This window comes from Xiphias gladius, chromosome 15, assembly GCF_016859285.1.
Source record: "Xiphias gladius isolate SHS-SW01 ecotype Sanya breed wild chromosome 15, ASM1685928v1, whole genome shotgun sequence".
Classification (NCBI taxonomy): Eukaryota; Metazoa; Chordata; class Actinopteri; order Istiophoriformes; family Xiphiidae; genus Xiphias; species Xiphias gladius.
Window position 1 is genome coordinate 19,408,413 of NC_053414.1, and position 10,995 is coordinate 19,419,407.

Genomic DNA, 10,995 nt, shown 5'->3' on the forward strand with positions numbered 1-10,995 from the left:
GCTTGTGTGTGACCACACTCGAAGAGTAAACTATGACTCAGACATGAATATGAGCTTGACAAATCGAGGAGACTTTGCAACCCTTAAATACATCTAAGTCTATCCTTGCATCTCAACTATTTTTTTATTTTTCCTGTCTGCATGAACGAGAAAGGAAAAAATACATTCCGTGCCTGCCACTGATAAAAAGCATGGTGCTGCTATGGAGGCCAGTAAAATTTAATACAACCCTGTATTGACACAGAGTCGGCTTTCTGCTGCTTCCTGAATTACAATGACCATCCCTCTCTGCTGAGTTATTGTCCACCATAAAAAACACATAAACAGGTCGGAGGTGTATCTCCCTCGTGAGTCCACACTCGTTCTTGCTTTCACACAGCACTGAAGTCTCAGCACACTTACTTCCAAAAAACAACCAACCAACCAAACAAACAAACAAAAACAAACACAGATGTGAGGGCTCTCAGGTGTGAGGCTTGTCTCATAATCACGTGGCAAAAAGTCAGCTGCAGTACTTTTCAGTTGCTGTTGATAAGCCAGGGTTGTTTGACTTTTGACACGTCAGAGTCACATTGTTCCACGGAGCACAGGACCTGTTTTGTCATTATGAAGGATATCAGCTTAATGACACTCTTTATGACGTTCTGTACTGCAGGTGTGTTTCTGACACTCAAAGTATACACAAACGGTGCCCTCTGCAGAATATTTAGCAAAACTACAGCAGTCCGTTTTCAGTAAGTGTCGCTTGTTGCCTTCTTCTTCACAATCACTACCCACGGTATCGCACATGTGTGCTGTGAACATACTAAGATTTGTGAGACAAATCATTATGCCCCAGATTATTGGTCTGAATTACTCTGCCCTTGACAAGCTGCACGCAGTCTGAGGTCTTCAGACCGTAGCTAGTTTGCTGTTCCCATCTCAAAGCACAAGAGTAGAGAAGACAGAGATTTTGCGGTTAGGGAACCTCAGCTTCTGTCTGATTTGCAAAATCATTACGCCTTATTAAATTATTTCTGAAAAGGGACTTTGTAATCGAAAGGCTTTTTTATGACCTTAATTAATTGCACTGAAAAAAAGAAGAAAATTTAAGAATTTCAAGGCAACAAAGTTCAGTAAGACTTTGTGGTGAGGTGACTTATATCTGAAATTTAGGCTTTGAGCTTATCCAATTTAGAATTTTTTAGAGTAACATGTTATTTTACATTATCACAACTCCGAATTTTCACTTATGGTAACTAAAGTTGGAATGATTCAAATTTGCATGTTGTATCCACTTTGAATTTCCAGTTGTTTTTTTTTTCTTTTCTTTCATTTATTGTGTCAAGCCTTATTCCTACTGACAACCTTTGCTGTACTGTACTGTACTATACTACATACTTCAGTCTTTCTCAATATGACTTTGTGACTCAAGTGTGTTTCATCAGACTGAAATAAATAAATGATCTGTTGGACACTCAGTCAACTGAACTCATGATTTTAAGCCCTGAAAGTAATAATTAAAACAACTCAAATTTGAAACTGACAAACCTATCTAATTGCACTCGGTTCATAAAAAAAAAAGTTTATTTGATATAACTTGTAATTAGAATTCACAGTGCAAAGGATAATGTAAAGACGGCATGAAAATGGTTTTCCTGCATTCCCCAACTAAAGAAAACAAGTCAAGAGAACTTTCTCACTTTGTAATGAATCACAGATGAAGACTCTAAGTCATCAGGACTCACTCACTTTTGTCGAAACAAGAGAACATTTGTTGGTACAATTTCAGTTTTTACTTTAAATGCTGATAGATTTGTTTGCGTGTGTATTTTTGTGTGTATGTAGGTTGGTATATATACTGTATGTATGCAACACATTCGTAAAATGTATTTTTGCATGAGCTTAATCAAAATTTTTATGATTCACTATTCTTATATTTTATGTGTATATGATTTTATATGAGTTGTTTTTCTTTGTTCTATTTTTTTCGGAAAGCAATTTGTAATCTCTGGTTTCGATACAGTAAGTGCTATTAAAATAAACTTTATTATCATTACTATGTAACTGCAAAAAAAAAAAAAACATGTTAAAAGATCCACGTGTAATTGACAAGTGTACCTTCTAAATGTTCTTGAGGTGGAGTTGTTTTGTCAACTGTTTTTTCCATGGTCAAAAATAAACTTCAAAGCTTAATGTAAGTTACTCCAATCTCTCACATACAAACTTAAATTCACTTGCTCAGTTACATGTAAGATCCAACAAACATCATATCCTGTCAAACAGTACAATTTTAATGCAACACATGAAATAGGAACTTAGGAAATAGCTCTTCCTGTCCTGCTGTGTAACTCCAACTGATGCTACCATGATAAGCTAGGATAAAGTATAAACACACTTACGCACACACACACACACACACACACACACACACACACACACACACACACACACACACACACACACACACACAAACACACTCAGAGAGAGAGAGAGAGAGAGAGAACAAACATTTTCAATGGATCGGATGGATCGTGGTTGTGAATGTGGAGAGAGAGTTCCATATTGGAGATCTGGATTCTGTCTCAGCGTCCCCACTGGCCCATTCCTGCACATAAATAAACACAAACACAAGCACACACAGATAACCTATTAAAGACCTCAGCTTGTCATTTCCTGTGGAATAGTTCAGAACCTACCACTGCTTTCACTGTTAAATATGTTTTCCTGTGACACGATACCTAAATAAAGCACAACACGCATATTATCGTGTTATTTACACACCGTCTCAAGCATGATTGTTGTGTAGGTGAAAATCTTTTTAGTATTTGGAGTAATAGGGAATCTATTAACCTTTAATTAAATGAAGCTTTGGGAAAAGTGCAGTAACAAAGATCTTTTCTCTTACATTCTTCCTCGTTCTTCATTTCCATGTGGGTGAATTTTTGCTGGTTCCTCCTGTTCTAATTTAATCTGTCACTTCTGCTTTCCCACACTGTCAAAGTTCCTATATGAGCAATTTCCCACATCGCCATATCTGATCTTTCTGTCCATGCTCCTCCAACCAATCAGTCCTCGGATGCTGTTCTTTAAAGGTATTTGTAATTCTGTCCCTCTGTCTTTCAGACCCACAGATACTCCTGCGCAATCTCCTGTTGCACCTCTTAACTTAATTTGGGTTTACACTAAATGAAGATGCTTCACATGGACGGAATCTAACCACCAAAGTCTTTCTCTGTTGCTAACCTCAATAAATATTTTTATACGCAATAAAATGAGGCATAATTGACTGAAAACACATCTGATATTAAATATTCATTTTCTGTCATTGATGTTTCACGATAGCTTGTTAGTCTTTGCGTCAGCTGGTGATGACAGCGTCCTGTCCTCTAAGATGTCTGTTCGGTAACACTGTGCAGAGAGAAAGAGAGAGTCTGCAGAGAGCCTTTAGTCTGATGAGAGCCCTTCATCGAGCTAATTAATGAAAGTGATTACAACTAATGAGAGGTGGACCCAAACCCTGCACAAGAGTGCTAATGAGGAATATGTGTGGGTTCAAGTTGACAGTGTGTTTGGCAGTGTTTTGTGTGCGTGTGTGTGTGTGTGTGTGTGTGTGTGTGTGTGTGTGTGTGTGTGTGAGCATGTATGCATGTGTGTGCGGGTTTGTTTACAGCAAAGGGATCAGGGAAGTTTACAGCTGTTTGAGAAACTGCAGGGGAAACATAGAGGCTGCAGAAATACCAGAAATACCAAAAGAAAGAGGCAGACTGATGTCAGAGAGGTGCACATGATCAGCCTTATTTCAAAATGAATGTCAAAATTAATACTCCCATGAAGTCTGCAACTGCAAAGTTTAAGACATACAGGATATCCAAAAATACTGGTATAGAAAGTTAATTATGGTAAAAAAGTAAAACGAAGCTATTGCAAGCTTAATGATAGATGATAAACCATCCACGGATTTGTAGTAGCACCCGGAGATTTGGGTTTTGATTAACATTTACCTGAGGTGTGAAGCTTGAACGCCTGGGTGTAAGGTCTGTAAAAACAACAAGTAGACACAGTACCAATCAGTCATTTTTATAAGTGTATCTTGTTACTTGGAATACCCATGCAATATTTTGTGGAATTATTTTAAAAAAAAAACCCTGGGAGAAATAAGAGGAACCTGAATAAAAAAGAGTTAAGTAGCTGTAAGTCCAGAGGAGGGAGTGTGCTTCTGAAGAAAAAAAGCTCACCAACAACGTGGTCCTTCTCATGGACTTGAGTCCAGAACTGTGCTTCCTGTCTGAAACAGTTCAACACGGTAAAATTTAATATCACAGTACCGATGCTGCACTGCAGTGATGCATTTCATGTACCAAGATAATTGAAAATCAATTTGATAACCCCAAATTGGAGGAATGTAAAGGTAAGCTTATAATGTTATTATAATCACTAATTATATTAATGGGTATTCATGTTAGAGCAGTGGAATTAATAAAGAGATACTAATCCTCTCTATGCATGTATGTATACATTTTAAAACTTTATATCGTAAATACGCAAATTCTGAGCAATTATAAATGAATGCCTGCAAAAGCTTCTTGTATATCATAGCTAGACCAGTGCTGTCTAATACATCAAACTCATTACCTTAAAAGAAAAAATTATTCTGTACAGAAAAATAGTGATCATCTAATGGTCTTGCTGTTTTTAAGACTAAAAAGCACTAAAAGACAATACCTTTTCTTCTTTTTCTCAGCTGCTGCTTTTACTATTTAAAGAAGAATGAAAAGAAGAGAGAATGAGGGGACATAATAAGTTTCTCAAGGGAAGGTATTCATGACGGCATAAATGTATCAGCGAGAAAGCATAGATTAATGTGTGAAATACCTTTCCTGTGTGCCACCACAACCACTAGGGCCACTGAACAGAGGAATAATACCACTGCAGAGAAAGAGCCCAGTACAAGCAGCCAGTCCACACCTAACAAATATGCAGACATCATGTAGGCATTATTGGAAGACACAAAAAGGATTGTGAGATATAAAGCTATTTTTTATCAGGACCGCTGTAGTAGAATTATGGTTCAGGGTAGCTGTAGCTACTTAAACTGTTCCGTAATGAATTTCCTTGCTCCTTAGACAGCCGTGATACATTTAATTCGGCAGAGAGTCTGAGTAATCTTTTCACTTTGGCTTCCTGCCACTCGAAATGCACAAAAAAATAAATCCACATATGAAATAATGGCCGGGCATTGTACGCCTACCTGATGACGAAGGAGGGGGAACTCCTGAAAGATTAGAAAAGAGGCAATCAGTCACATTTTTCCATAAAGTTGCACTCTCACTACACCAAACTCATACTGGTCAGGCAAAATCTGTACCTGTGGTTACAGCCAGAGGGCGGCTACGCTCAGAATTGCTCCATTTCTTTTCCAGAAGGACAGTGTACTGACATTGGTAGACAACCACTGGAGTGTCCTGGACAGGCACTGGGAAAGTGGCCTGATGGTGGATGACTTTGGCATGGTGAGTGGCAACGGGAAGTTCATTATCTGCCAGGTAGAGGGAGAACACAGCACCAGGGTACGCAGGAGACCCCGTGCAGAGCAAATGCCACACGTCTGTCTCCTGTTGGAGAACAAGAGTGGGCAGTGGAAGCAAATCTGGCAACAGATAAAACCAGAGGAAACAATAGCTGGAGTGAAAATTCCTGCCAGGAATAATTAGAATATGTGAAACAATTGGTCGATGAGCCGATTAGTTGATGGACAGAAAATTCATCTGCAACAATTATGACAATTGATTAATCTTTTAAGTCATTTTTTGAGTAAAGGCCCAAGAATATTCACCAATTAAAGCTTCTGAAATGTGAATATTTAGGCTTTTAAAATAGGTAACTGAATATTTAGGGGTTTTAGGACCCCTGGTCAAACAAAACAGGCTCACTAAATATGTCAACTTGGGCGGTGAGAATTTGCGATGGAGGGCAGTTTACAGTATTTTCTGACATTTTATAGACCAAACGATTTATCGATTAATTAGGAAAATAATCAGCAGATTAATAGATGATGAAAATAATCTTTAGTTGGGGCCCGAGTATATTTTCCTCATTTTTGTAAGGACTGCAATAATTGCCATCAAATTCTGTGGACAAATGTCTATCAACAATCACCTTTTCTACAAGACATCATGCATACAGTCATTAATCCAATTGCTGAGATATTTTCCAGCCTAGGTCATATTAAAACTAATAAAAACATTGACTTGTATAGCAAGACTGGGGTGGAAGAGCAGGGACTGAGCAGCTAAAGGTTAGCATGTCCCCACGTTTTACCACACCAGTAGACGGTTCCACAAACAAGACTGGAGGAGGGACAGAGGGTGTGGAGCGAGTGGGAGCAGCTTCTGGAGAAATAAAAATAGGGGGAGAAAAAGGAGACTGTTATCTACATAGTATTGTGGCCTCAGTACTTTTAGAGATCATCCCTTGGAACATACAGTAATTCATGTAAAACCTACACTACTGCTGTCAAACTTGGCTTGCTACTGTTGCTAGCCAAACTTCCCAACACTGCAAGCCAGTACACATTGTGTTTGATGATTAATTGTTCTTGTGTGTGTGTGTGTGTGTGTGTGTGTGTGTGTGTGTGTGTGTGTGTGTCTGTGTTTGTGTGTGTGTGTGTGTGTGTGTGTGTGTGTGGTTTCTATATGAGTTGCAGGATGTAACTACTGCTACACAGACCCACAGATGAAAGGACAATAGTAGAACACAGAGAGCACCTACGTGCAGCAGTGTGCTTTGGGAGTTGGAAAGGAGCGGATGAGAGTGTTTGTTATTCTATACCACATGTAGAATCACTACTGGTGCAGATTTACCAGGTAAATGCAAACTGAAATTCTTTAGTTCCCTGCTTAAAAAATGTAAAGCTACAGCCTCGACCACATCCTCTTTCTGCTTTATCCTCTCTACTACACTGGTGTCTTGCTTCCTTCAATTAATTATAATAATGATGTGTGTGATATGTTTTTCTTTTCAATACATTCATGAAGTGTGTGCAATAGGTTGGAATACAAGTAATAGAGAGATAATATTTTCTATTTTGTGTCAAGAAACTTAAAGTGAAATCAGAATCAGTCAAAGACAAAATTTCTATCAGGATATACTTTTCTGAAAAAAAATCCCAAACCTTTTTGGTGTTCCAGTCGCAAATAGGGACTGAATGCACTGTAGCGTCCTCCCTGGTCCTTGTACAGACAGCAGAACAGTTCGCCTAAATCCCCTTCATTTACCTTGACGGTGAACTGAACCTCCTCAGCACCTGTCTGCAGCTCCCGAGTGTCTACCTAAATGAATGGAAAGAAGTACAGGAAAAATAAAAACACAGGGGCGCAAAACTCCAAAAAAATACACCCACTCTCTAAAAAAACTACCTTCTCTCTGAACTTGTACAAAATGAACAGAACCCCATGATGGCCCTCTGGGACCTCACAGATCAGGTCCACTGAGTCCTTTGACCGCAAATAGATGTCCAGGCTGGGTGGTGGAAGAGTGGGAGAGGAAGTAGAAAGTCTTCCTAGGCAGGAGAGGGAAAGGAATTCAAAAGAGAGATGTAGCCCGTGATTCAAATATTAAGTACATTTTCAACTGACAGAATGGTTTGTCAATGATTATAAGTTTTTTGCCAATTTCAATGTTGTTTGCTCCTTCTATACCCCAAAAAATCAGTAAATACATAGTTCTCCTGAAATATTTTCAATTACTTTTTACACAAAACAAAGAAATAATGATGACGAGATTGTATTTAGAAACAGCGATAGTGTGATGCTTACCCCAAAGTTGTAGAGAAGTGAATATCACAGTGTATATCCAAAGTGATCGTCCACCGCTAACAAGCTGCATCTTTGAATCTAGAACAAGAAGAGTGACTGAAGTACAACAGCACATACAAGCGTGGACTGCTCTCTCTCTCTCTCTCTGTCTTCTCTCTCTCTCTCTCTGTCTTCCTCTCTCTCTGTTTTCTTAATACGTATGACATCCTCTTAAAAACAAAACGATGGGGGAAGTCAAACCTGTAAACACATTTCCTTTTTTGGAGCCCACTGGACAGATGTATGGTATGATAGGAATAAATAGCAGGACAGCATCCCACTAACCCACAAAATAAAATATGACAGTGTCAGCACATTAATGCAGACTTAGAAAAGTCAATGTTCCCCACCATGTCATCTGGTGGCAATAAAATTAAATTTAACATCTGAAAGATGGTACCCTGTAACACTCTTATATTCATTTCTTGAGATTAATATGTTATGTTGTACAATTCAAGGATTTCAATTTCTGTGATATAAAAATGTGATAAAAATCAAATGTTATGATCTGATACTGTAAGTTTGTTTTCAACTGTTGTGAGTTAAGCGGCCCCTTTCTGACAGAGGAGTTAAACATAGCTTCTGTAACACTGTAAAAGAAATACTGTCACACTGACAATTTTATAGTTTGAATGTTTTCTTACTTGTGCAAATTAAGACTAAATACTATTATAGATTAAAGGGAATATGAAAAAAAATTCCTGATCTGATTTTGTATTTGGAGAGATAGCCTGCATCTCCACAAAACACAAGGCATGGATATTTTTTGGAGCATTTTATACATTTTAAAGAAATGTAAAAATGTTTTTTAGAGTCTACACAAAAGCCTAATATTCATTATGCAAAAATTTGCAGGGTTAAAGGTGTGGGAAAGGTTTTTAGCAGACACATCTGCGGAAGATGGGGAAAAAAACAGAAATTTGATAATAGGGACCAAGAATTAGGTCATTGTTGGATGGAACAAGGTGTTTATAAACTGCATCAACAACTCCAAACTTGAATCTCTGCGAAGCAGAAGAAGTTTTGTTTGTAAAACAGACACAGTGGAACTCAAGCCCATTGGACAATTAAAGAGCCCATTATACATTTCATGTACCTCAAAGTAAATCTTCCCAAAGATGGTAGGGGTACCGATTTAAATCACATTACTCTAGAAAGACTCATATTTCATTGTCAATTCATCAAAAGGAAGTCTAGGTCTACCCGTATTTCACTGACAGCGAAGTCAGTTATAGAGTGGTAATAAATCTAATTATGAAACTATTGTAATGACCGGAGTGTGCGATGACAGTTCATGTTTTGATTGTTGTGGTTGTGTGATACGTTTGTGTGGCCGAGACAGCGTTAAGGTCTGACTAGCAATGAGCCACCCTGGCCGAGACTCCTGTAGTGAACAATGGCCTCCAGCACGTGTTCGTGTCTGGGTGTATTCTTTTCAAATGTTAAATAAAACAGCACTCCCTGGGGTCGTGCGGTGTATGGGGCACAGGAATTGCTTTAAATACTGAGATCTCTTCCTCACGATGTTTTCTTCCACGCGAGCCAGACCCGATATTCTTTAGGTCCTTGATAGTACACTGTCACTTTTTCTTTAAGAGCTCATTTTTCCAAAGAGAAATCAGATGAAACACTGCAACAACATTTTAAAACCTATTAAAACACAACACCTGCATTTTAGAGTTCATGGTTATTAAAAAAAGTGGGTTTAACGGGACAAAAGAAAAGAAAAAACATTTGCTGCTTTTGCTTTCTGGCATCTCTTCTAAGTATTAATATTTTATAAGTGTGTCATTCCCAAGCAGTATACGAACAAATATGCACAGGGAAGAAAACACCAAATACAGAAGACAGTAACCAAGGGCTACTGGCAAGCTGGGGGTGTATTATTTCTCTCTAGAAATATAACCTCTGAATCATTTTCTTAAGAAAGTGCCAAGTTCCTCCATTTAAACATTAAATTTTTTTAGGAGGGTGTAAGTGAAGGGGTGAGTTTATTTTCTTCATTCATGGCAGAGTTGACACTCTGTGAACTGTCAGTGCAAGCAACACAACCGCTCTCGAAATCAAAAGACATGCTACTACCGCTGCGTATTTATCCAGCACTATACTAGCACCATGAGTACAATACAAAAAACTGAGAATATTGGGGGGGGGGGGGGGGTTGGCCCGGACAGTAGCACAGTATCTCCTCATAAATAAGCGATTCCACATCCATTCATGTGATCCAGAAACTGCTGGTTTCTACTCCACCAGCTAATTAACAGCATTTGCCCTCCATCCTGGATGTAAAGCTGTCTCTGATAAGAGGCTAAAATTCAAGTGTCATGGGTCCAGATGGAGAAATGCTGCCATGTCCTGTATGTACAAATAGCAACAAGGTGCCACGAGAGAGAGGAGGCAGAATTTTCAAACACTCTCAGCTCAGTGGTATAAAATGCATGCCTGTCCATTTTTCGTTATCCAGAGAATTGTTAACTGCTTTTCACACATGAATCCAAATCACATGCAGCTGTTGTTTTGTTCTCTTGACATCCCAGCTTTATTTTCGGCCCGTGGAGATATTTTAATGAACTCTATCCAGAGCTCACCCTGGAAACAACTAAAGAGGTAGCAGAGGATATTTTTATTAGGATAAGATTCATTTTCTTTGTCGCAAACCATTTTCATAAACCGAAGTGCGAGCTTCCTTGGCACAAAGTGTGAAAGCTTTGGCCAAGTAACCACATCAGTGCCAGGACAACACCAACACCGTAGACCTCAGTTGAAAAATATAATCAAATATCACTTCGGAGCCACTGTCACACTTTTCTCTCTCAGATAACTTCTGACTGTTGTTAGAGAACAGGTTCTCCAGGCGGTAATTTGTTGGTGGTTTAGTTGCACCGTATGTGTCCCCTAAAGCCCAATATAAACTGACAGGGATCTCGAGGTGTGTAAGGGACCAAGCAGTTTAGCTCAAGGACACCAGGAGTGGAAAAAAAAAAAAAAAAACAACTGTAATTTACTTTCAATTTAATCTGGAATTAACAAAGCAACAAATTGATCAAAATCCAAAAAAAAGGTAAAACTACATCAAATAATTTGCAAAAACTGGGTCCCTTTGACTTCAACTGAGGTCAACTAAACAAGTAGCAACCAACTGTGTAGCTAATGCCTTCAA

General features: G+C 38.6%; 1 protein-coding gene across 1 annotated transcript; it reads right to left on the reverse strand.

Annotated features, from left to right (window-relative positions):
• Positions 1–1,880: 1,880 nt before the first annotated feature.
• On the reverse strand, positions 1,881–7,934 carry LOC120799742. Its single transcript, XM_040145073.1, has 11 exons — positions 7,797–7,934; positions 7,398–7,540; positions 7,154–7,310; positions 6,306–6,371; positions 5,348–5,629; positions 5,231–5,254; positions 4,855–4,947; positions 4,705–4,735; positions 4,218–4,267; positions 3,984–4,018; positions 1,881–2,587 (listed from the first exon to the last, which is right to left on the reverse strand). The coding sequence occupies exons 1-11, from the start codon at positions 7,909–7,911 to the stop codon at positions 2,495–2,497; spliced, it is 1,089 nt and encodes a 362-aa protein (XP_040001007.1). The 5' UTR covers positions 7,912–7,934; the 3' UTR covers positions 1,881–2,494.
• Between the last annotated feature and the right edge of the window lie 3,061 nt (positions 7,935–10,995).

Bases quoted from the DNA above. Each gene is read 5' to 3' on its own strand.
- LOC120799742 (XM_040145073.1), bottom strand. From the start codon at position 7,911: ATGTGCTGTTGTACTTCAGTCACTCTTCTTGTTCTAGATTCAAAGATG. The intron at 5,630-6,305 runs GTGTGGTAAAAC...ATCTGTTGCCAG, and splicing joins GTTTGTGGAACCGTCTACTG to ATTTGCTTCCACTGCCCACT. The intron at 4,736-4,854 runs GTATTTCACACA...TTCTTTAAATAG, and splicing joins TGTGGTGGCACACAGGAAAG to TAAAAGCAGCAGCTGAGAAA.